The sequence below is a fragment of the Peromyscus leucopus genome, chromosome 7 (assembly GCF_004664715.2).
Source record: "Peromyscus leucopus breed LL Stock chromosome 7, UCI_PerLeu_2.1, whole genome shotgun sequence".
Taxonomy (NCBI): domain Eukaryota; kingdom Metazoa; phylum Chordata; class Mammalia; order Rodentia; family Cricetidae; genus Peromyscus; species Peromyscus leucopus.
Genome location: NC_051069.1, coordinates 17269161 through 17296103, shown reverse-complemented (window position 1 = coordinate 17296103; position 26943 = coordinate 17269161). Strand labels below are relative to the sequence as shown.

The window sequence follows — 26943 nt, the reverse complement described above, 5'->3', positions numbered from 1 at the left end:
CAAATACAAACTCTTCTTCCTCTCTCTAAGATTCCAAAAATGGTATTCTTTATCTGTTGGGACATTTTTGCCATGGAGTCTATTACTTTACCAATATTATTTTCTTTATGGTATGGTTTATATGAAACATATGTCTGTCCTTTTACATTAATATATCTATATGTTTATATATGAAGTGACTCTCAGGAAGATACAAAGTGGTTTTTAAAATCCTTTCTGAAAATATGTGCCTTTTACTGGAAAACTTAATATCCTTATAATTCATGTAATTCCAGGATGGAAAGGTTTACTTCTGCCATTTTGCCAATGTTTCTATATATTTTATTACCTTTGCCTCTTAATAACTCCATTACTCCTTTTTTGAAAGTTAAATCAATATTTTCTGTCCCCTCACCTCTCATCAACCTGGCTGTATGGTGTGATGAATGTACATATGTATATGTGTGTAAATGTTGCCATAGTGGACAGAAACCTCTGAAACCATAACATAAAAATAATTCTTTCCTTTACATTGTTCTCATCAGGAATATTGCCAAAATAATGAGAAACTGACCAACTCAAATATGACCAACAGACATATTCTTTCTAAATATTTCCAGTTTGCATTTGGCAGACTCCATGGATAACCACTGATATGGTAAGCCATCTGTGCAAATGACACATAGTGTTTTCACTGACATAGTTTTACAGTATTGTTTTATACAGTTGTCTTTAAAACCAAATGGGAAAAATAGAGGGTAAAAATCAAGATATAAGAACAACAAAATTTATAATTATTAAGTAGTTGTCTTTACAATGTTAGGTTGTCAAATAAATATAGTGTATACAGAATGTAATATTCTGGTTAATGATAGCCCAAATGGGATAATAGAGATGAAAAATTCTTATTACCTAATGATGATATAGACATTCTAGTGTGCATTACTCACTGATTGGAGCTGTTAAGAGTGTAAAAATCCTACTATATAAAGAAATGTAGTGTGTATAGAGTGCACAATTATGTATAGTATATAATACTTGATAACAGTAACACATGACTATGTTACTCCTTTTATATGTAGTACATGGTGATATTTTATTTGTACTGAAATGTGATTTTATTTGTATGTTAATAAATAAAGTTGCCTGGGGGTCAGAGCTAATAGCAAGCCATAGCAGAGCCCGGCGTTGGTGGTGCACACCTTTAATCCCAGCACTTGGGAAGCAGAGCAAGGTGGATCTCTGTGTGTTCAAGGATACAACCAGAATGGAGACACATGCCTTTAATCTCAATACCAACCATAGAAAACCTGGAGGTCTGTGCAGACAAGCAGTGACAAGGAGGTCATGTGGTTGGCTTTACAACCAATGACAAGGCAGAACAGAAAGTCTATATAAAGACAAACACACAGGAAGTGGGTCTCTTGCTGAAGAGGGCAATAGCAGCAGTGAAGGGTAAGGCTCTTAGCTCTGACCTCTTGGGCTTTCATCTTTGCATTGGCTCTGTGTTTCTTATTTAACAAGACCGTTCATCTACAGTAGTATTTATAATTTTTTCTGTTTTCAATTACTTTAGCAAATTACTTTAGCAAAAAGTAAATGCTTCCTATAAAACAACATTCCTTGCCTGGCAGCAGACTTGTCCATCTTGTGTTGATTGTATCTCTTGATTGTATCATGATGTCACACCAAGTGATAAATGTATACCACCTAGGTTTGAGTAAGTACTATTTATTGTGCTCACACAATGACAAAATCACCTAGCAACTCTTTTCATAGAACATATCATCATTGTGCAGTGATACACTCATATATATATATATATATATATATATATATATATATATATATATATATTATATTGGGAATACACAGAGATAAAATTTTAGAAAAATTATCATTGAATTGAATTTTTAATAATAATGTCTTAAGCTGATAAAAAAACAAAAAACAATGTTGGTTTGTGTGTTTGCTTTTGTTTTTACAGAGTCAAGCTACTGTCTAGTTCATTTCCATATTTTAAAATTTTTTAAAATTTAAAAATTTCATACAATATATTTTGGCCATATTTTTCTCCTCTCCCAATTCCTTCAAGATCCGCTCTTCCTATCAATTAAACTTCATATTCTTTCTCTTAAACACACACGCACACAAATTAAATTAAATTAAAAACAGAAAAATCAAAAAAAAAAAAAAGCAAACACAAATCATGGAGTCCATTTTGTGTTTCCTGGGCCTGGGGCCTGCCTTGGAGGGTGGCTGGTTATATGTATAGCCTCTCCTAGCACCTATCAATTGCAAATAGCTCCTCGGTTAGGGGTTGGGACTTTTATTCCACCTCCCTTTCTCCATATTGGGATTTTGTCTGGTTTGAACTTGTATAACTCTTAGGGATGCTGTCATAGTCTCTGTGAATTCCTATGTATCAGCCCTGTTGTGTCTAGAAGATACTGTTTCCTAGGAGTTGCCCAGCATCTCTGACTCTCACACTCTTTCTGCCTCCTCTTCCACATACATCGCTTAGCCATTTCAGTCTGAAGGACTCCCTGGGGAGTTTCACAACAGGTAAGTCGGCTAAAATCAAACTCAGTTTTTATATGTAAGATAAGAGTTTTTCTTCCATTTATGAAAGTAGTTTTGCCAGACAGAATTCTTGACTACAGATAAAAACAAAACAAAAATACTAGCCCCTCAAAACAAAACAAAAAACAGAACACACCAATAAATACACAACTATCATTTTCCTTTTCTGATCTTTATAGCCACTCCTCCTTGCCCATCCCTGTAAACATGTTCAAATGGGGTAACAGCAATAAACATATCTTTCTTTATCGGCAGTTTGAACATGAATGTCCCACAAAGGCCATGTTCCTACAGGCACATACACTGGCCTGTGGTGGGATATTGGGACACTAGCATCTCCTCTTCTTCTCTTCCTACCTCCTGGCCACCAACAGATGACTAGGCTTCCACCTATTATATATTGTACTACTATAGTCTTACAATAAGAGGACCAACATGCAAAACAAACTAAAACATTTGAAACTGTAATTAAGCTTAGGTATTTGCTACAGCGACAGAAAACTAAATAATACAAATGAGAAGGGTTCAGTAATTCATCACTATATATTATATGCCCTCTAAGATTTTGGTTGATAACTCCACACATTCTTGAAATTTTTATTCCACCTTGCCAAGAATTTTCCTTTCACTTTTTTTGTGGTATATTACATTAATTTTATATGTTGATCTATCTTTGAATTGAAAGGGGAAAAAGCCATTGTTTTTTGGTGTAAAATTCTTTAAATACACTGGTAAATATGGTCTGATAGCATTTTCTTTTAGATATGACATCAATGTCCACAATAGACATTAGTGATTAGTTATAGTGTCTTTGCCTGGCTTTTGGTATAACAGTAATTTTAGATTAAGCAAATAAGTTAGAAAGTATTCCCTTTAAGTTTTTTTTTTTTTAGAAGAGTTTGGGATGGGTTTCTATTAGTTTCTCTTTGAATGGTGGTGATACAATTAAAATCTGGAGTTTTTCTTTTTTCTTTCTTTCTTTCTTTTTGTTTTGTTTTGTGTTTTTCGAGACAGGGTTTCTCTGTGTAGTTCTGGAGCCTGTCCTGGAACTCGCTCTGTAGACCAGGCTAGCCTTGAACTCACAGAGATCTGCCTGGCTCTGCCTCCCGAGTGCTGGGATTAAAGGCGTGTGCTACTACTACTACTACTACTACTACTACTACTACTACTACTACCACCGACACCGACACCGCCACCACCGGGTGAGTTTTTCCTTTTTTGATTTCACCTGTCCTCCTTTGTCTTTTGTTAAGTTTGATGACAAAGCATTAGAGAATATCTGTGAGTTCATCTTTTGTAGAGTGTGCTGAGCTTCTTAGATGTTATACTCCTATCTACCATAAAGTGTGAGATATTTACAACCATTAGATCTTCAAATATTCTATGCCTGGTTTTCAGTTTCTTTTCTTCCTTAACTGGTATAGAATGCACGCATTTGCTATATGGTCATGTTTGCTTTGCATACTACTAGATTTTCTTCATTCTTATTTCTTAGTCTTCTGCAAATTCAGTACTTTCTATTGTATTATTTGCAAGTTCAATGGCTCTTCAGCCTGATCACTCCAAATTCTGAATTTCTGCAGTGAGGTGTTTTGTGTTTGTTTTGTTTTGTTTTAATCTTGGCTATTGTTTTTGTCAGCTCCAGATCTTTTTTTGATTGCCCCTTTGACTTTCTAAGTCTTTACCTATATTTCCATTTTATTCAGACAAGGCACTCATGACTTTACATTATCTTTTAGTTCCTCAAACTTTTAAGACAGTTGTTTTAAATTCTTTCCCTAATATTAGACCAACCATCATATGTTTCTCAGGGATAGCTTTTGTGGGTGGAATTCTCATTTGATTTCTTTCTTGTTTGCTTCTTTGTATGCCCTGTACTTTGTTGCTGAAAACTAGATGTTTGAATCCAATAGTATGAAAGTTCAGTAAGTCAGATTTTCCACATGCATAAAGTTTATTATTATTTATTATTATTTGTTTTGGTTATATTTTTGTACAGTCTCTGTACCACAGATTGGGCTGACTTAAGGTCTTTTGAAATTTTGCTTGAACCTGAGATTTTCTCTGGCAAATGTAGTCACTTTCTGATTATTTTCATATATATTACTGATATATTTACATATTTCCCATAATTATTGATATATCAGTATACATATACATACATATATAGATATATGTATTTTGATATACTTTGGTGGACCAACTCTTTAATGTCTAGCTCTCTAGAAGGATAAACTGTATGGAGACAGAAAATGTTTGTGGCCACTTGTAAATCCATGATCATATACTTCAGGCAGAGTGGAGAGGCTCTCAAGAAATGGCAGGCCACAGTGACCATATCCTGTTTCCACCTGTCTGACCACTAAAAACCAGTGATCATAACAGAGGATTTTATTGGAGAAAGTGACTTTTGCTCACCCTGGAATCCTCAAATTATTTACAAACTACTAGAATGTGTATATGGCTGCTTATTATGGATTAAGAGTTAACCATGGATAAGTGCTATTGTATTGAGTTCAAACTGATAGAAATTAACCCACTTCATTCTCTAACCCTTTCTCCTGAAGTTGCGAGCTGTCAACAAATTCCAGAGACCTGAAATAGCTAAATCCTAGAGACTAAGCAATCACAAATGATGACTAGTAGAGAGAGAGGCCCACCCTCTCATCTCCAGTTTTTCTTTTCAGTTACTTTTTAGAATTTCCATATTGCTACTTAATTACCTACCTGTCTTGTACTGTGTCTATTTTTTCCAGTAAGAATTCAGTTACTACATGTGGGTATTTTAAATTTTCAGTGTGGTCATTTTAAACCCTTACTATACCTGAGTCTGATTGTAATTCTCTCTCTGTCTCTCTCTCTCTCTCTCTCTCTCTCTCTCTCTCTCTCTCTCTCTCTCTCTCTCTCTCTCTCTCTCTCTCTCTCACTCTCTCATCAGTGCCTTTGTCCTTTCATATGCCTTCTATTTTTTCTAAATTGCCACACATAATGAATTATGTTAAAAAACTATTATCAGTGGAGCTTTAATAATGTAGTAGCAAAATGTGGGCACAGAGGAAGCATTCTTCAGTTCTATCATTGAACTGCAAATACACAATGTCTCCCAGCTTTTCCACACTTGTTTAGAAGGAACATGACTAAATACAGTGGGGTGGAGTTGAGTGCTTTCTTTCTGCCACAGTCAAAGCTGCAGGGAGCTGAATGGGATATTTTTACTTTTTTTCCAAGGGAATCCTTGAGTCAGATAAAGTTAAGTGTTTTCTGTTTTTTCATATCAATCAGTGTGATAAAGCCCCAGCAAGTTAGGCCCTAATTACATACAATTTCCTCACAGCAGAACTTAAAATGGAAGGCTGTGGCACATTTTAAAATGGTAGATCATTTCCTTCTTCCTGCTAGAAGGAGAAAGGTAATTTTCTCTAATATTCACTGTGAGAAAACAGTCACAATGTAAGAGGTCAAACTCATAAAAAGTATAAATGCCACCACAACTGGGTCCTGCTCAGAATTTCTGACTCCTGAGCTTTTCTACATGGAGTCTTCAAGGGTGATTCATAAATTATATTTCCCACACAAGTTTTTGTTCGTGGATTTCTGCTGTCATTGTATTTATCTTTATCTGTCTCTCTGTCCAGTTAGAGGATAGAGGTCTGTCTTGATATGTTATGGATGTAAGAGCTACTGAATTTGTTCAACTTTTGACTCATAGGAATGGAATAACAACTTTTAGAAGTTTGGTGCTAAAATTCAACAAGCTGGGTGAAATAGATAATCAAACTGAAAAGCACAAATTACCAAAACTTTACATCATTGGTAAAATTATACATGCACAATTAAGGTAAGAAAAATTCAGTACTATGAAACACTATAGGAACACACACACACAAACACACACAATTTAGATTTTAAAAAATGCAACCCTATGCAAACACAGGAAATAAAGGGAACTCAATTTACTGAGATCAATACTATATTGACAGCAAAATTATACCGGGAAACTATACAATATTTGAACATAAATACAAAAGTCCTTTTCAAACTGCAAGAAAATTGATCTGAAGAATATATAGAAAAGAAATTATATTATAAGTAGTTTATATTAGGAAAAAAGGTCAGTTTAACATTGTAGAACAAATTGTACACTAAAAAAGTTGATGAACTGTATAAAATGTGAATTATATCACAATAAAACTGCTATAAACACTATTGATTATAAAGTTATATAGAAGCTTATATATAATACAAAGTACCACAGTGACATAGTATTAAAAGAATGTATCCAAAGACTCAAAGAAACCAGTGAAGTAAAAGGGGACCAATGTAGTGGGTAGCCATTCCAACCTTGATCTGGAAGTTGCAACCCCCATTGAGGCTTCGGTAACTGTCATGCCTACAAGGTGGGGCCAAAAGAGCACCTTGAAGACCTGAGATCCGGATGTGCCTTCTCCCTTGATTCCTGGACCCTGGATGCTGGAGGTAGACCGAGCAGAGTTCTCCAGAGAACACCGCCGGACTGTGCTGCATCTTTCCCAGACCCTGCAACCTACTTATTCCTTCATTTGTAAGTTACACCTCTAAATAAATCTCCCTTTTAACTATGTGGAGTGGCCTTAATAGTTTCACCAATAGACCAAGGTGGCAGGGGGAGAGCTCTAGGTGGGGAATGGCAGGTGCTATGGAGGGGAAAACGGGAAAAATGAGGTTTTAACTGGGAAGGCATTACAGGGGGTAAGAGGAATGATTAATAACACCAAGGATATTTGAAAAGTCATAGGGAGAGCATATTATGTTCACCTAAGATTACATGTAATACATATGTACATGTACATACACGGACATATAGTTTGAAGAAGTCACTCCACCTTGGGTGACAGTGCTCTACCCAAGATCCTTGAAATAGTAAACAACCTCCTAACACTACTCATGAGAAACATCTATGGTTGTTGGTCAGGAGCGCCTAACACAATATAGATATTGCCTTTGCCCTTGGCTGCCTCCCAGAATTTGAAGGGAAAGCCCTATTGCTGAAGAAACCACACATTTTAGAAACAGGACTTGAGGGGAACTGAGTTGGAACTGATCTGGAAGCCACATCCCTGAGGACTAGCTTTCATCTGTCAGAAGGTATTATGCAAGCTGCCAAGGGAGAAGGGCAATCAGCAGTCCTATCCATCTCTAAAGCCTATGAGACAACAATAACAATGACTGGACCTACCTGTTATCTACAATGGTGTAATAGTGGAACTTTTATCCTAGAGGTAAACAACACATGTCTAATTGGACTTAAGATCCACTCTACAGGATGAAATTCATCCCTGGTACTGTAAACCTAGCCTACTACATGTGGCTAGAGAGAACGTAGGCCTCAATAGGAGAATTAATTACTGCCAGTTTCCTAACCCAATACAAGCTCTATTTTCTAAATAACTGTTCTTATACTCACAGATAAGTATAGCTCTCACCCCTCAAGGAAGCTTTTTGCAAGAGATGAAAACTATTACAGAGATATACAACTGTTCAAAATACAGAGAGTAATGGTTGTGGAATGCCTCATCACCACTGATATGCTTGCAACATAAACCCTCTACCCTTAAGGCTCAGGAAAAGTTACAGAAGAGGTAGCAGAAAAATTTTGAGAGCCAGAAGCCCAAGACATCTCCTGTTGATAGACTGTATTTCCTACACATGACAGACAAAACACTCCCATGAGCTCTCAACAACGATGTGGCAACATAAGGAAGACCAACATAATGACAATGGTTGACATGCTAATGCAGATGGGAAATTCTAGGCCCACCCCTAGATGTAGAGGTATAAGTGTTCAATGGCTGCTGAAATGGGGAGTTGCCTCCAGGCAGAGATGGCTTCCCACATAGGTTGTTCAATCCCAAGTAGTCAACCATGAACACACACACATAGACACAAGGTTAAAAAGGACTCAGTAGGTTATAGACATCATGTGCAAGTGTTTGTGTGTGTGGGGGGGAGTGTGCATGTATATTATTGTTCTTTTGTTGTGAAAAGACACCATAACAAAGGCTACTTATGAAAGAAAGCATTTAATTGGGGGCTTGGTTACAGTTTCAGAGGGTTAGTCCTTGATCACGGTAAGAAGCATGGCAGTAGGCATGGGCCTGGGGCAGTAATGGAGAATTCACATCTGATCTACAAGTTGCAAAGAGAGAGAGAGACTGACAGACCAACAGACAGACAGACAGACAGACAGACAGAGACACAAACACACACACACACACACACACCCCTGACCTAGAGTGAACTTTTGAAAACCCACAGTGACATACCTTCTCCAACAAGGCCATACTTTCCAAATGAGCCTATGGGGACCATTCTCATTCAAATAATCACTATATATATATACACATATATATATATACATAACAATAATAATTAAAGAGATTATGAATTGGAGGGGAGGCTTGGGAGAAGTTGGAAGGGGACAGTGATATAAACAGGGAGAGGTGACATAAACCAACAACTTATTAAATGTCTTTCTATAAAATTTAAAGATAGATAAGTATACAAATGGAGCAGAACAGAACTGAAAATCAAGTTCTACAATTAAAGGGCTGATTCATATTTTTATGAAATTATCAAAACAGAAATTCCAGGGATCTTAGACTAGGAAACAAGAAGTTTAGAATAGACTCACCCAGAAAGACATGTCAGCCTAAAAAAAAATAAATAATCAACAAGATGCTAAAACAAAATAATGAAGGAAAGTATTTTAAAAACACAGAGCTAAGGGGCTGGAGAGATGGCTCAGTGGTTAAGAGCACTGGCTGTTCTTCCAGAGGTCCTGAGTTCAATTCCCAGCAACCACATGGTGGCTCACAACCCTCTGTAATGAGATCTGGCGCCCTCTTCTGGCCTGCAGACACACATGCTGTATACATAATAAATAAATAAATCTTAAAAAAAAAAAACCCACAGAGCTAAGATAACTATCTATGTGAAAAAAATACACCAGAATCTGTACTTTCTATCACTACCATTAGCTATTTGAGATGAGTCATAAGCCTACATGTAAAATCTAAAATTAATAAGGCTCATACAAAAAAACAAGGTGCTTTCTTAGAAGCTTTCCTCAGGAAACTCCTCTTAGACATATATAGAAAGCATTAGACAAAATGGATGAAATAAGCATCATCCAAATTAAAGTCTTTCAGTCAGCGTATAGTGGTATACATCTGAAAATCCAGAAGAATCAAAAGTTCGTAAGTTCAAGGCCAGCTGGATTAGAAATAAATAATTTGTAAAAGCTTAAAATAAACAAAGCCTTTGCTTGTTGAAAGCTAACACATATAGGACTCGGAGGAAACAGTCCAGAGGGTGAAGTATTTCTCATGCAATCATGAAGCCCTCAACTTGATCCTCAGAATCTATGTAAAAAGCCAGCCATGATGACACATATTTGTATTCCTAGAGCTGGGGAGGAAAAGACAAGAGGATCCCCAGGGCCAGCTGGCCAGCCATCTTGCCTAGGTGGTGAGTTCCAAGCCAGTGATAGACTCTATCTAAAAATCAAGGTGGATAGTGCCTGAGGAACAGCACATGAAGTTATCTCTTCCCAGCACACACATACACATGCACCTGCAGACATATCTACATACATATCTACATGCACACAGATAACCACATGTTCCATATAGAAAATATATACATATGTTCCACATTAAAAGAAAAAAATCTTTAATTCATGTATCTGCCAAAGAATGTATAGCCAGAATGTATAAACACAACTAAAAACTAAAATGGTACACCACTATTTAAAATGGGAAGAAATATGAAACACATTCTTCATAAAGAAAGCTACTGAGAGGTTAAAAAGCACAGAAAAAGATGATCAATAATGATAAATAGTCACAGTGAACTGCTATTAGAATATCAGTAAGACATATATCCACTAGAATTAGGCTTGAGATTTAAAACTGCACAACTTAATGCTGACAAAATTGTGGGGCAATTGAAACCTCCATAGGTTGGTGTTGGAAGAATAAATTGGAACAGCCACTATGGAGGAGTTTGGCAATTACACTTTTATTTATTTACCAAAGGGAAATAAAAACATTAGGTTTAGCCAAAAAGTAATTTAGCATGAACTTTATTAAAAATGTCCTAAACTATACTCTAATGCTTATTAAGAGATGACTGGACAAAGGTTTTGATACTACCCTATAATCTATATGTTCAACAGTGAAAGGAAAACAAATTGTGAGCCACCATATGGTTGCTGGGAATTGAACTCAGGACCTCTGGAAGAGCAGTCAGTGCTCTTAACCTCTGAGCTATCTCTCCAGGCCTAAGGAAAACAAATTGTATTGACCCAAAATACAGGTATGTCTTGAAAAAATTACTCAGCAAGATGCAGCAGCAAGAGAGTATGATTTTGAATGTAAGAATTTATAGAACAACAAAAAGGCAATTCATAATCACAGAAAGTATGTAAGTGATTGTCAAGGGCCAAAGTAGTAGGACAATGACTGCAAGGACATATAAAGAGTCAAGTGTGGCAGAGCACACCTGTAATCCCAGCACTCAGGAAAGTAGAGGCAGGAGTACTGCTGAATGTTCAGGACCAGCCAGAGCCACATAGACAGATAGTGTCTTAAGATGGTGGTGGTGGTGCTGCTGCTGCTGCTGCTGATGATGATGATGATGATGATGACAATGATGATGATGGGTGATGATGATGAGGAGGACGACAATGATGCCGATAAAGCCTGGACAACTTGGTGTTGTATTGGCTTGTCATGCCTGAGACTTTGGGTTCAATATCCACCGGAAAAGGAAAGGGAAGGAACAGAAGAGGGAAGAGAAAAGAAGAAGAAAAAGGAAAATGGGGAAAGGGAACAAAAGGAAGGGAAGGGAAGAGGAAGAGGGAAGGGAAGGACAAAGAAACTTCAGGGCAATGTAGATGGTCTAGCTACATTAAAAAGATTTACTTTTTATTTATTATATTATTACTATTTATTATATATGGGTATCTGCTTGCATGTATGTATGTGCACCATGTGTAAGCCTGGTGCTCAAGAATGCCAGAAGAGGGTGTCAGACATCCCTGGAACTGGAGCTACAGGATATGAGGCACCATTTGGGTACTACAATCGAACCTGGGTCACGAATCAACTCTCCAGCCCCAGTGTCTGCCTCCCCTTCCCATGCTTAGATTTGGTCTGGCTTGAGCTCCTGCAGACATTTTAAAGCAAGCAACATTACTTGAAGTAGGAATGACCATGTGGTTTGTGTCAAGTGGGGTCAAGGGTGACTTAAAGGGCTCTCACCTGGGCAATGACAAGAGAATGTTCATTTCCTTGCAGTGAAAAGACAATGATGAGGTCTGATATTAGAGTGATATCAGAGAGCAGTTTGTTTTAGGCACATTAAATTTCAATTTAAAGTGTAAAATTGGTAATCAGCAAACATGGGGCATATAAAATCAGGACATGGCAGGGAGTGTACACAGAGAAGAGAAGGGAACCAAATAACAAGTATCCAAAAGTCAGGAGTCAGAAGTTCCCAGCAGAAACTTCAAATCAAGCCAGTAACACCCTAAAGTAAACTACAAAACTACTCTTAGACACATGCAGTACCTGCAAATACTAACTTCAAGAAAGCCTTTTCTTTTCTTCACATAAATGACCCATAAAAACTCATTCTTAGGTTTGTACACAAGAAATTCATGGCACTTTCTACTTTGTGAAGTCAAATCAGGAAAACTATTACTTGTTTTCTAACTATCCATTTTCAAAGAAACAAAGCACTCTGAAGTTATATCTGATTCTGTGAGATGAAACAGATTCCTTGACAGGTCACTATCTGACCATGGGAACTACAGACAACTTCATTACTCAGCATTATTCTTGTTCCACATTTTTCTAAATAATTTGATGGGCTAAGTGTCTCCATCTTTTGAGACACTCATGATAAAAGGTAAGGTCTGGAATGTTTTCTCCCAAATTCTACAGGTATCAACTAAGAAAGAAATGTATTTGTGTCCTCCAACAAGACCTATCAGTCACCAAGTGACACTTAAAGCTTGTGAGGTAATGTACTACACAGCTGTCTGGTCTCAAATGTCACTTTGGTGGCTGATGATAAACTACAGGTCCGGTAACTCACTTTCCATTTCAAGATATTTCTTTAACTTTTTCTCCTGTGACAGGCAACCAAATTAATTAAACCCCGTCACAGGCTTTGACACCACAGCCAGCTGACTTCTATTTGTTGATTGCTATTGATTTTCTTTGATACTTCATTTAAAAATCAATAGTTGGAAAGAAAAATAGGCTTGGTTTACAAATATTCAAATGTACTATTGTATGCTGGAAGAGACACCAGTTTGGCATGGCCTTGGCATCTAATTATAAGAAGAGCCCTTTAGCAGGTGAAAGCCAGGGCTTTGGATCAATACTCAGTTTTCTTTCTCAATCAAAGAAAGTGGCTATAAATTAGGTTCATCGGTGTTATTTCCAAAGCTTTTTGAAGCAAACAAGTTTAAATGTTTTTCTTCCATTAAGTTAAATGACCCATCCCTAAAAGCTTTTGTTTTGTATTTAAGGACATTTATGTTACCTGGAATTCATCCGTGCCTTTATCTTTTTAGCTTTTTTCTTATTCTTCTGCCGTTCTTCTCCATCTTTCACAGGCTCTGGTGGAGCTGCACTTTCAATAACGATGTCAACAACATACTTCTTCAAAGACAGATGTTCCTACAGAATAATCAACAAAATTGATGATGTGATGATATTTTAAAATAATACAAGATCACTACAGAATAGTAAACGGGGTAGATGATATAAAAGAAACTAAAAGAAATCCCTAGACAATAATGGCTTTTCCAATTGCTTTGAAAAACACTGTTTTTCTTGAGCTTTTCAATGACTCATCAAATGTCTGGTGAATATCAATTGTACTATACGCTAAGAATACATGGACATACAAGTGCAAAGGGAAAGGTAAAACACACACTCTTACAAGTACACACACACACACACACACACACACACACACACACACTTAGAGCACCATATAAGTGTTCAGTTAGTTATTTAATGTGCTGTAGGAGCCTAAGGGGAAGACAGGACAGCGTTCACCAAGAGGAAAGAGGAAGACAGCAAGCAGGCAGCAGTGTTTGCTGTGCCTTCCATGGTGAATAGGGGCTGAGCAGATGCTGGATTTGTGTGTCTGCAACTAGACAAGAGTAGGGAAAGGGGAGGAAGAAGAAAGGTAGGTCATCTCAGTGAGCACATGCCAGAGGGGAAGTGGAACATAGCACTGGACACAGTTTGGGTTTGGCTGGAACACATAGATTGATTTGTTTCCTTTCTCATCACCTTAGATGTGCCTTCTCACTGTAACTACTCCATTCCGTGTACTCAGTTCCTCTGCCTCTTTCTTCATTCCTACCTACACGACAAAGCTCCAACTCCACGTCTAGCTCTCCACCTGTTCTGTGTCTGTAGCTGCAGAAGACTGATGTATTTATAGGAGAAACTGTGCCCACTACTTTCACTTTTTAGGACACTGTACCTCAAGTACCAATGCCAGGCAGTTGAGCACACATACATTATTATCTTATCCACATGCTCATCTTCCTAGAAATGGTTTTAGACCCACTCTTCAAATCTCAAATACTGTCATCTCCCCCACCCCCACTTATCTCTCAGTTGCAGACCATGTTTAAGCAAAGCAGCATTATTTAGAAGAGAAGTCGCATATACTCCCATGACCAATTTACCAGCCACTCTTTGTGCCTATAGACTTTGTCTTTTTCCCACTATTCTATAGGCACACTCATGCTCCAGTTAGGGTTAAGTATATTACATATTACTATTTACACTAAATGTACACTAAATATTATTCCTTCTCCCCAATTTATATCTCTATTGCTCTGATTCTTCACACTTTAATTTTTCTTTCTACTTAAGTCACTTAAATACTTTCCATTTCAATCATCTAAAAGATTCTTTTTCTTTCCCCCCTAGGCTACTACCGTATGGCAGCAGAATGTGTTGGAAGTATAGCCTCTCTGTCTTTATTTCTTTAACTCTGTTTTTACTTGAACTCATGAGTCCAGCAAAAGCTTTACCAACCATAATCAATCTGCAAACTGTCCTTGTTAGGGAACGAACATCAAGGCTAACTCTCTGTTGTCTCTTCCAGCCTTTGCCCTATAGACTACTTCCTCTTCCCCAAAACTCTTTCATCACAAGGCTTCTTGACATTACATCATCTTCCTAATCCAAAATAACACATCCATAAAACATGTAGGCTGAAATGCCCTACAACTCAGTTTCTATTTGGACTTGTCCAACTTTTCCTGTGTTCATGTTGTATGTGTATATGCACTTTTGTGTGCAGGTGTGTATGCATAGAGATCAGAGGATGGCTAGCAAGCAAGCTCTAGTGATCCTGATTCTGCACCATGTCCCCACAGCCTCCAACTTGCTCAAGGGTTACAGACATGTGTGGCCATGCTCAGCTTTTTATGTGAGTGTCAGGATCTGAACCCAGGTCCTCAGGCTTAAGCTTCAAGAGTTCTTCCTCACTGAGCTATCTATCCAGCCCCTCCTCTCTCTCTCTCTCTCTCTCTCTCTCTCTCTCTCTCTCTATATATATATATATATATATATATATATATATATACACATATATATATAAAATATTATTAAAGATATTTTTTAAAACATAAAATATTAATAAATTTTAATTACTCTTATCAAAACTTTCTCAAATATAGGTTGATACTTCAATCAGTAAAGTGCTCGTCAAATAACCCTGAGATCGGAATTCAGTCCTTGAGATACAAGCTTAATAAAACAAAAACAAACAAACAAAAAACATGGAGTGTTGGGCATGCTTATGTTCCCCCAGCCTCAACCTGCACCCCTACTAGGGAAATCAAGACAAAAGGATCCCTGCAGTTCTCTGGTCAGCCAGCCTAATCTACTCAGCAAAATCCAAGTCAGTTAGTGGCCTCCTCCAAAGGTCAGGTGGATGGCAAGTGAGGAAGCACAGCTTCCTTGCTGTGCAGAGGGTGTCCTCTGGTTCCACACAGAGGAACACCTGCACAGACACCTGCACACTTGTGCAACTGAGCTTCCACAGTAGCAGAGAGTACTAGGGGATGTCAAAGGTGGGATGACATCAACATTTCTATCCAGCTGTGACAACTCTGAACAGCATGGCAAGACAGCCAAAAAGGTACAGTAGTGGTACTCATATCTTGATGATAACCAACTACTATCAAATTGGAAACAAGACTCAACAGGAGAAAAATCATGTCTGGTACTAGAAACCTAGGCAACTACCCATGGCTCTCAGAAGAGAGCCTACTACTGCTACTTTACTAGACTAGCATAATTCCCAACAAAATTCTAAAACAAATCCTTACATTCATAGTTAAGTGTAACTCTCACTCCTCACCAAAGAAGCTTCTCTTTACAGCAAATGGAGACCAGTATAGAAAGCCACAATTGGATACAATGCAGCCCAATGGATACATCTACAACACAACTCTTCTGCCTAAGGCTCCAGGAACATCAGGGAAGAGGGGGCAGAAAGACTATAAAAGTCACAGGACCAGGAAATTTCCTGGGGGATTGTGTCTCCTAGAAATGACAGAGCAGCTTCATCCAATACTTCAACAATAGGGGTGTCTAAACAAGAACAGTATCAGGAGGCATGATAATGTGACAGGGGAAAACCTCATCCTACCCTTAAATAAAAGAACCAAAGATTGGGCTGGAGAGATGGCTCAGTGGTTAAGAGCACTGGCTGCTCTTCCAGAAGACCTGGGTTCAATTCCCAGCAACCACATGGCAGCTCACAACTGTCTGTAACTCCAGTTCCAGGGGATCTGATGCCTTTACACCAATGCACATAAAGTTAAATAAATTATAAAAAAAAAAAAAGAACAAAAGATTGAGGAGAGAGGAAGAATTAGCCTCTCCTAGGGGTGACTACCCTTAATTGGTTATCCAGTACAAAGTGGTCAGTTCTGAAATCATAAACACATAAATAACAAAAAAACTAAGATTATATTTATATAATATATACACCTATATCTATATATGAGTAACAATAATCAAAGAAAAGGGAGCCATCAATTTGAGGGAGACACTGTGAGAACATGGGAAAACCTGGAGAGATAGAACATAGGAGGGAGGATGGGAAGGGGGAAATGATGTACATGTGATCTTTAAGTATATCTTTTCCCCAGTTTGAGGAGGAAAGAATTCACTTTGTACTCTTTTTAGAAAATAAAATTTCATATGTTTAAATATATTTAATATAAATGTATTTAATATATATCAAATATGTGTTAAGTATATATTGATATAGAGCTAATATATCAATATATTATAAATTATCAATAAATATATAAATATATGCAAATATAAGTATACCAATATTATATATATATATATATCTCCCTGGCTAGTTGCAAACACACATATACACAAAGGTGAGTAAAATAAAGAAAATTTAAACCTTAGGGACTAGAGAGAAAGCTCCGTGGCAAAGCTTGCTGTGCAAACATGAGGACCTGAGTCAGCAGTCAGCACCAATGTAAAAGCAAAGCATCGGCATGGCAGCAGGGGGCTATAGCTCCAGCACCGGGACAGGGATGGGTAGGTGCCAGCATCCCCTGTCTAGACAGTCCAGGTGAAAACAATGAGCTCTAGTTTTATTGAGAGACTGTCAAACAACCAAACAAAAAACACAAAAAACCAAGGTGTAGAGCAATAGAGAAAGGTAACTGAAGTTGACTCTGACCTCCACATGCACAGGTAACTGCGCTCACACCTATGTGCGTGCACATCACACACATACTTGTTTTTTATCACACAAGGGTAAAATGTACTTTTCATGCCATAGCTCACAAAGGCCTGACATCACTCTCACCACAGCCATCACACTGTCTTGTTTCCAGTGTGGTGGTCCTCTTCCTCAAACTCATCCGAAACATTACTGTCTCAGAACTCTGCATGCTGCTCCTTAGTCAATGGTATTCTTTCACCAGGAATGTTCATGTTCTCAACTAAATTAAAGAACCTTTAGCAATAACCTCTATGGTTTGTTATCTCCTTAATCTGTTTATTTTCTTGCATAACAGCACATATTGATGTGTAGTCCCCAATAAAACAAAAATTTCTGTTTAGAATTATGCCTGGAATATGGCACACACTTACTAATGTGTTAAATGAGCAAATGAAAACAGTAACACTTATCATAAAAGTTTTTGTTGTTGCGTAATTTTTATCTTTTGGGGGGGCCTACCATCCAGCTCCCAAATAAATCACATAGGAGGCTTATTCTTAGTTATGAGTGCCTCGCCTTAACCTGGCTTGTTTCTTGCCAGCTTTCCTTAACTTATTCTGACTACTTTTTGCCTCTGGGCCTTTTCCCGTTCTCTAACTTCTGTAAATTTTACTCTTACTCTGTGGCTTGCTGTGTAGCTGGGTAGCTGGCCCTGGAGTCCTCCTCCTTCTCTGGCTACTTCTTCCCTCCCATAGTTCTCCTTCTATGTATTCTCTCTGCCTGCCAGCCCTACCTATCCTTTCTCCTGCTTTGCTATTGGTCAGTTCTTTATTAGACCATCAGGTATTTTACACAGGCACAGTAACACAGTGTCACAGAGTTAAACAAATGCAACACAAACAAAAGTAACACACCTTAAAATAATATTCTACAACAGGTTATTACACAATATACATTTAACAAAGCGCTTCACACAAAAATCACTCATTTAGTCCTTAGACTAAAATTATGACACAATTAGAAGGGATATGATTTTATTTTCTCTATTTCAAGTAATAAAAGAACAGTCAAAACCTTGACTGAGTAAGAAGGACCAAATTTAAAACCAGATGTTGACTGTAGAGCCGATACTCTCGGTTGTCTCTGTTAGAGCTTTGGGAATGAGTTTCACCTGTGGAAATATGCTCATATTCTTCTTCTCATAGCATCAAAAAAGCGGGGGAGGAGGAGGAAGAAGGAGGAAAAAGGAAGACTCACAGGCACTTTTTCACAAGTAGATGGAATGACTTGATAGCTTTGCCTGTCACACAGAATGCCTTTACACTTTGGCACTAATGAAAAGCAATGATTTAAGTGGTAAGTATACATGTAGATATATAAGTGCAATCAAAAAAATCAATCCATCTCTGGAACTAACTATGGAGCCTAGGGTGGCCTTAAGTTCATTCATGGTCTTCCTGGTGATGTACTTACAGGCATGTGCCACCACACCTAGTTCCTGATTCAGACCTTTTCTTGTTTAATTTTCCTAGTTAAATTTTTAATAGTGTTGAGCAGAAAATGGACATCTTTATCTTGAAGGGTTACTGATGAAAAAGCCTCAGGTGGGCTGAGAAACTACAAACAGGAAAGTTGACTTGATAGATAACCTTTGTGCAGTTTGTGAGGATCTAGGAGGCTTCAGAGAAGACCAATAAACCAACCTCCACTTGATCCACCACTTTGAGGCTGGAGGGAACTGACCTGCAGATACAATCTTCTATCCTAAAGGCCTTCTTTCGATAAAACCCACTTGCCCAGTCTCCTATCCTCAGAGATTGGCCCTTAAGTTGTTCTGATTAAAGGAACAATTCTGCTTTGCTTTCCTTCATTTCCATATCACCTCCATCAATTCCGATCTAACAATCTCGACTTTAGGGGAAAAGCTTGCAACCTTCCACCAGTTTTGGTTTGATGATGATGATGGTGATAATTTGCTTATTTTGGTTTTCCATGCATTTTTTTTTTTGGTTTTTGTTTGTTTGTTTGTTTTTTGTTTTTCAAGACAGGGTTTCTCAGTGTAGTTTTGGTGACTGTCCTGTATCTCGCTCTGTAGACCAGGCTGGCCTCGAACTCATAGAGACCCACCTGGCTCTGCCTCCCAAGTGCTAGGATTAAAGCCATGTACCACTACTGTCCGGCTCCATGCATTTTTAAAATAATTTTTTCATACAATATTTTGATAATATCTTCCTCTCCCCTAACTCCTCCCAGATCCTTCCCACCTCCCTATCCACCCAACTTTTGGTCTCTCTTTCAAAAAAACAAAACAAAGAAAAAAACAACAAAAAACTCCACAAAAACAAAAACCAAAACAAACCAGCAAAATACTAATGAAAAAATGCCAAGACAAAACTAAATCCCGCCCCCCCCTCTCTCTCTCTCTCACACACACTCACACACACACACACACACACACACACACACACACACACACACAAATTGAAGCCATTTTGTGTTAGCCACCTACTGGGCACAGGGCCTGCCCTGGAGTGTGGTTGATATACCCAATGACACTCTACTGGAGAAAACCAACTGTCCCTTGCCAACAGGTATCAATTGCAAACAGCTTGGTTAGGGGTGGGTCTCCCTGTCCACTCCCCCTTCAGTGCTTCTAAGACTTAACCTGTAAGGCCCACATGCCCAAGGACCAGGTAACTTCCTGGAATGCTAGGAGTTGTATTCTTGGAAAATAACAGCAACACATGGGAAAAATATGGTGGCCATACAGGTTTGTCCTTAAAAAGCCCTACAACATGAGTCTTGGGGCCACTCACCTGGGAATTTCAGGGAGTGATCCTGACCAAACAAAGTACATCCTGGTCAGTATTTAATTAATGATTGCTTCAAATTTGGCTCAAATTTGTGGAACTGGTTTTTCTCTGATGAATCCCAGGATTAACACTGGGACACAGTCTGGCTTGAACTTTGTTTTTCTGCTAGAATAACATAGCAGTGACATACTGATATACCATAGATCAGTGCCTCTCTCGATCCACTCAGAGAAAGGTGCTTCTTCTTGCAGCAGATGGGAATTAAGACACAGAGCCACAACTGGACATGACAGAGGGTGAGAGGCTCTGGAGCTGTCAGTCTAAATGGGATGTCTTCATCAAAGCCCTCCCCCTCAGGGCTTGGAGATCTATGTGGAAGGGTTGGTGGGAAGACTGTAAGAGCCAGAGAGAACGGTTGACTCCAAGGAGACAGTGTTTTCCAGAAACACAGGACTGCTGTGCACATGAACTTGCAGAGGCTGTGGCAGTATGAAAGAGCTGCACAAGACAAGCTATTTTCAATGTTTCACACCCCTTCTCCCTATACTGCTCGTACAGGCTACACTGCATGTCATTTCTATTCCTACACTACAGAAGAGGAATGCCCCAAATGACATCTTCAATTTTGTAAAAGGCCCAATTATATTATTTTCAGGTGCACATAAATGCCATTCACATATCTATCAGAGATCCTTAAGGGTCCTATACCTAATGAAAGACATTCTACAAAAAGAATTAGACCCCAACTAGAACTGTTGCAATATATTTGATTATACTATATAAAGATGGTCACTATGACTGGTCTAATAAAAAGCTGAATGGCCAATAGTTAGGCAGGATTTTCAGGGCAAAGAGGATGCTGGGAAGAAGAAGGGTGAAGACACCAGGAGGCACAAGGAGACATGGAGGGAGTAAGAATGCAGGATAGAGAGTATGTAGACGAGGTAAACCAGCCTCAGGACAACACATAGATTAATAAAAATGGGTTAATTTAAATTACAAGAGCTAGTTAGAAATAAGCCTAAGCTATTGGCCAAGCTTTCATAATGAACAATGTCTCTGTGTCATGATTTGGGAGTTGGCTGGCGGGACAGAGAAAGTCTAACTACACAGAACTACCAAGAACCTTACCTTTTAGGCAGGTGTGGTAATGCACACCTGTAATAGCAGTACTTAGAAGGCTGATAGGAGGGCTGACATGAATGAGGTCATCCTGGGCTATACTGTGAGTATACTGGGAAAGAGTAAGAACCCCCCCCCAAAGAATCATACTTCTAAAATAGACAATACCCTTACATAAAACAGTTGTTTTAAATCAAAGTGGGAAGGAACTATATAACAAGTGAGGACTGACAGGGCTCAGGAACTTGAAAGTGTATAAAAGACTTCAACCTCCAAAGATCAGTTCATGAAAATCACAGTATATTTCTGAGGAAGTCTTAGTTATTAGAAATCCTTATCAAGTAGGATTCTGAGAAAATGCTGACAATATGAGAATTTTAGATTATCTGACTCACCTTATAAAAATAGAAAAATTCACTAAGAAAACAAAACCCACCAAAAAAATTTACAACAAACAAAGTAACAAGGAATGCCCATAAGTCTCAGATAAAAGCAGGTGAGGACAAACACCATCACATCCATAGGAGGCCTGGTCTCTCCAAAGAAATGAAGCTGCCAAGTGACGAGCGCAACAGATCGCCTGAGGACAGTATCTGGGAAGAAGAAGGCTGATTACCTCACCTGCAGGTGAGTGAATGGTGCCTGCATTATGAAGGTCAGTTTGGAGGACAGGCCCTACATGGTCTCAAAACTCAGCCACCATGGCTTCCCACAAGGGGCAGGCCTTCGTGCATCACTCTGACAACAACAATCAGCAGCCTAGGTGAGAGAAGAACAGGGAAACAACCAGGAAACTGGAGAAAGCAAGCCAGTGTATTTCCCGACACATAGCAACAGCTATGCTGAGTCACAGCTCCTTCTCAACAGCTTTATAAAACTTACCTAATGAAAAAACAAAAACAAAACAGTAGACATGCCGAAGTTTCCAGGACAGACACTAAAAACAATGCAATCCTAAAGAAACAAACAAAAATCGTAAAGACCAACTAGGAGGTCATACCTATAATCACAGCACTGGGGAGGCTGAAGCTGGAGCAATGCCAAGAGTTTGAGGTTGCCTAAATAGTGGCTTCCAGGCCAGTTTTAGCTACAAAGTAAAACCTTATCTCCAAAAATTAAAAAAAAAAAAAAACCTTAGTGGACAATACCAAGATGTAACCTCTAAAACTTTCTGGCTCCAAAGAAAAAGAAAACTGCCATTTAGAGGAGGAGACAAACAAACAAACAAAAAATCAAGTATCTTTTCAGAGAAGAAAGATGACCATCAGCCTTTTAGACAACAACATTTTATGCCACAAAACAATGAGCGTGTTCATTAATCTCAAAAACAGAACTGATGAAAGGTAAAACTAACTTCCAAGTAAAAGGAACACAAATGAGCTACTATCAGTATTTAAAAACCTCAAAAACGTATTCTCATATGCACTTTCCAAGGAATCTACTAAAGAAAATGTCTGAAGGCATAGTGAGGAGACTCAGCCAGTAGAAGGAACCTGACTCTGAGCATGATGACCTGGAGTTAGTTACCCAGGACCCTTATGGTGGGAGGAGAGAACAAACTCCTCCAAGTTGCCCTCTGGTCCTTATGTACATGCCCTAACAGACACACACACACACACACACACACACACACACACACACACACACACTCAATCACAATAAGTAAATGTAATTAAAATTTTAACATGGAAAGCCATTAAAAAAAGTAATTGCCACTGATTGGGCTTGGGACGTGGCTCTGTTAGTATATGTACTTAGCCCTGAGCAAGGCCCTAGGTTTCTATACTCAGAATTGTACCCCTAAAAGGAGCCATTATTTAAAAATCTCTGCAACAGACTTCAAAAACAGATTCACTGGACATAAATGTAACTGAGTCAGACATCATCTTGAATTTGTCACGGGAAGGCTGGCAATGAGGACACAGAGGCTCATCAAACTTTCCCATCTACTATTGTGTTTGTTGTAAATTCACAATAACCAGTCATAAAAATAACGAGGTGCTTTACTAAGAGAAGTGAGAAGTGTACACTGATCCAATCACCTTTCTTGACTGACTCTCGTGTATCATGGCAAAAGGTAACTGCTAACTACAGAGCGCCACAGAACCTGCACACTAATAACTGTGTGAAAAAACTGCTTACAGTGGCTGGTTTGGTAAGGTTCAAATGGCTTTCACTTAATCCCAAGGCCGAGCACTGAGAGGAGGCTCCTCTGAGCACCCACCCACTAGCTGACAGGCTGCAGCTTTGCTCTCCCTAGTCTAGGTTCAGAATCCAGTACACCTGAGTAGTGCTATAAATGATGACTATAAGCAGATCAAAATGTTAACAGTAGGCATTACTTTTTTTCTACTTTGATCATTTTCTATTAATACATATTAGTATATTTATAATGATTAAAATTAATTAAAGAAATGCGAAGAAAAGCAGGCTTTTCAAAGAAAGTAAATTTACACAGGGTTACAGTTACTGCAGGATGATTTCCTCCAGGGAAGACTAAGTATTGCCAAGTAAGAAACACCTTCTATAGCTACTCAGAATTCTAATTATTGTAGCATGGGCACAAGTAAGATACAGTCACAATCTGTAGCATTGAGAACCAGCTCTCATCCTAAAGCAGCTCTAGATCTCCTTCTTTCCTAACAGAATTTTTTAAATGCAAATCTTAGCCTTATGGAAGTCCAGTCCTCAAAAATTATCCACAACACATTTCGTATTGTTGACTCTAAGTAAGCACTAATAGGAGGCACTCTTTTCTACTCCTGTTTATGATAAGTAGAAAGAAGCCAAGTATAGAGCTCTCCATCAAATTCGCAACTCAGTACAGGGATGTCTCCTGCATGCACTTACTTAGGTAGTAAACTGAAGAGGCTGGCTGGAGAAATGACTCAGAGGTTTAGAGCACTGGCTACTCTTCCAAAGGTCCTGAGCTCAATTCCCAGAAACAACATGGTGGCTCACACCATCTATAATGAGATCTAGTACCCTCTTCTGGCCTGCAGGGATACATGTAGGCAGAACGCTGTATACATAATAATAAATAAATAAATAAATAAATCTTTTTTTAAAAAGTAAACTGAAGAGATCAAATGATAAATCTGGAATTCCCTTCCTAATGTTTTAAATATCAATCTGAAAAGTGCAAAAGCTAACTAATGATAGCTAATTCTATACACATACATTAAGTCTAGTTTTTAAGTCACAACTCAAGTCTTAACTAAATATTGCTATAACATGAAGTACAAATGGTGTATATAAAGACACTAATACCTATACAGACATCTTGTCAAAGATTGTACCTTATTAATCTTTTAATTACCTTTTTCTGCATATAAGACAATAGCCTCTCTAGCATAATTTACTGTATTAAATGAAATAACTGATCCTACAGTTTACGATTCTGATATTTTGTCAGACTCCTCTTAATGGCTCCATGTTCCTTATTTTACAAAAAAAAATAGACACAAAAACTGAGCTATATAAACAAAAGTCATGATCTGTGGAAAATAATGTTCTAAAACAAAGTAAGTATGAAAATATAAATGATAAAATACAGAACTTTGAACTGTCAATAGTAAGTCTTTTCAAGTAAACACATTTCCTAAAATATGGAACATCAAAATAAATGATCCATTTCACATCCTTAACATCTTAAAATACCAAACTGAATTTTTGAGAATGCTAATTGTTAGAGATCCTTTAAAATTATTTAAATGTCTGCTTTGAAAAAAGGTCACCTTTTCTTAGCCTGGCATAGAGGCCCACACATTTAATACACCAGGGAGGTAGAGGAGGTAGAGGGGTGTCTCTGAGTTAAAGGCTAGCCTGGCCTACATAATGAGTTCCAGGACAGCTGAAAAAAAAAAAAAAAGGAAGAAAGAAAGAAAAAGAAAACAAAATCACTACAATAATGTATTTTTATTTTTGGAAACCTAAAGTCTTCTTCTAAAAATGAAATGAATCTAATGTAATGCTTCAATTAAGTTCTCTAGATCCAAGGTTCAAGTTCAATATGAGGGTGGTGCTCGATCCTAATCTGCACAGGCAGGAAATTAATATTATGTTTTACCTTTAAAATATTTTTCTTTCAGTCAGGCAGTGGTGGCACACGCCTTTAATCCCAATACTCGGGAGGCAGAGGCAGGAGGATCTTTGTGAGTTCAAAGTCAGCCTGGTCTACAAAGCGAGTTCCAGGAAAGGCGCAAAACTATACAGAGAAACCCTGTCTCGAAAAAGAAAAAAAAAAATTCTCTCATCTTCATCCTGTAACTTCCAAAACAAGTTTGGAATCTAAAATTCAATATTTCTTTATTCAAGAATAAAATGTTTTTATTTACATTACTAAGATTAGATATTCCACTCTTAAATTTGCCCCCCCCCCAAAAAAATCAGATTTTTAGGGTACTTTTGCAATACTCCCTCATTGTCTTCTTATCCAAAGTAAGGAATGGAAGGCAAAGGAATTGGAACCTGCATTTATTGTGTTCTCAGGATGACAAAGCAAAAGCAATTTGAAAAGTTAGAGGTAAAAATGATAAGGGAAGGAGGAAAGAGATGATGGTGTGCAGAAAGGGAAGAGGAGGAAGAGAGTCAGTAGGAAAACAGGAAGAGAGGGCAGAGAAAATAACATCCATTTGAAACATGGCATTTTTAGACAGGTCAATATATCAAACTGTGTTCACAGATACAGGACATTGCAAATAATACATATGTAAGCTTTAGCTCAAATAACTAACATTTAACTCAACACCTACTATGTGTCAAGAACTTGGGCTAGCTGCTTCTGTTAAAGAAGAACAATTCTCTGGATATCAGAATTTTAGCTAGAATTTAAAAAGATCAATAACAAACTCTTCTTTTGATTGACCTCATTCCTTATAAACTAATCTGGTCTGCAACAAACAGTTTGGAGAAACGCTTTAAAGTTGAATCACAATTACTGATGGCTTTTTGTTGTCTGTACAAATAAACTTATTCCTAGGTACCAACCTAACAGTATCCAAAATGAAGTCACTACACAGAGAAGTTAATAACTCACACTAAACTGGGGTGTTGAGAGTGTTGGGAGATTAAAGAAATTATAATATATACCAGAGGTGGCTTCACATGACACCACTTGCCATTGTTCTCTGGTGAGAGCCTAACACAGTGTACAAGCAAATTCTTAAAAATACATAAAGAAATAACAAGGTTTAAGAGTTTCATTATATTTATGGTTTATAAATTTGTCAAACAGTAAATTTGAAAAAGTGTGAAATGCAGTATCCTCTGTCAAATGGTGCCCTTAGTGACAGCATTCTTTGAAAAATGAAATTAAATATATATGACACTGACAAGTTTAAACTAGAGGGGGCATTTTAATTATACAAAAGGCTCAACTCTGTTAAGGTCCCTTATTTCAGATGTAGACTACAGTAGAGGTTTTATCAATTACAATCTATGTATTATATTGTTTAAAGTGACAGATGAGAAAAATGAAGCTAATGAAATACAGTGAAACAGACACCAAGTAAAAGAGAAAAAGCCATCCCCTGATAAGGATTATAGTCCACCATCTGTCCCCCTGCCACTCAGTGACAATTACAAATTCTCCATCAGTTTTCTAGTAGGTGAAGATGATGAATGAGGCAAGGGCTTCCTGTGCAGATCCTGACATTCTTTC

At 37.9% G+C, this 26943-nt stretch overlaps 1 protein-coding gene across 2 annotated transcripts in view; it reads right to left on the bottom strand.

Annotated features, from left to right (window-relative positions):
- The window catches only part of Scaper (S-phase cyclin A associated protein in the ER), a 359173-nt gene that overhangs the window by 210034 nt on the left and 122196 nt on the right, over positions 1–26943 (bottom strand). For both annotated transcript variants that reach the window (XM_028865018.2, XM_028865019.2), the window contains exon 21: positions 13156–13292. In XM_028865018.2, coding sequence (XP_028720851.1) covers positions 13156–13292 — 137 coding nt within the window. The remainder of the gene's footprint in view (positions 1–13155; positions 13293–26943) is intronic.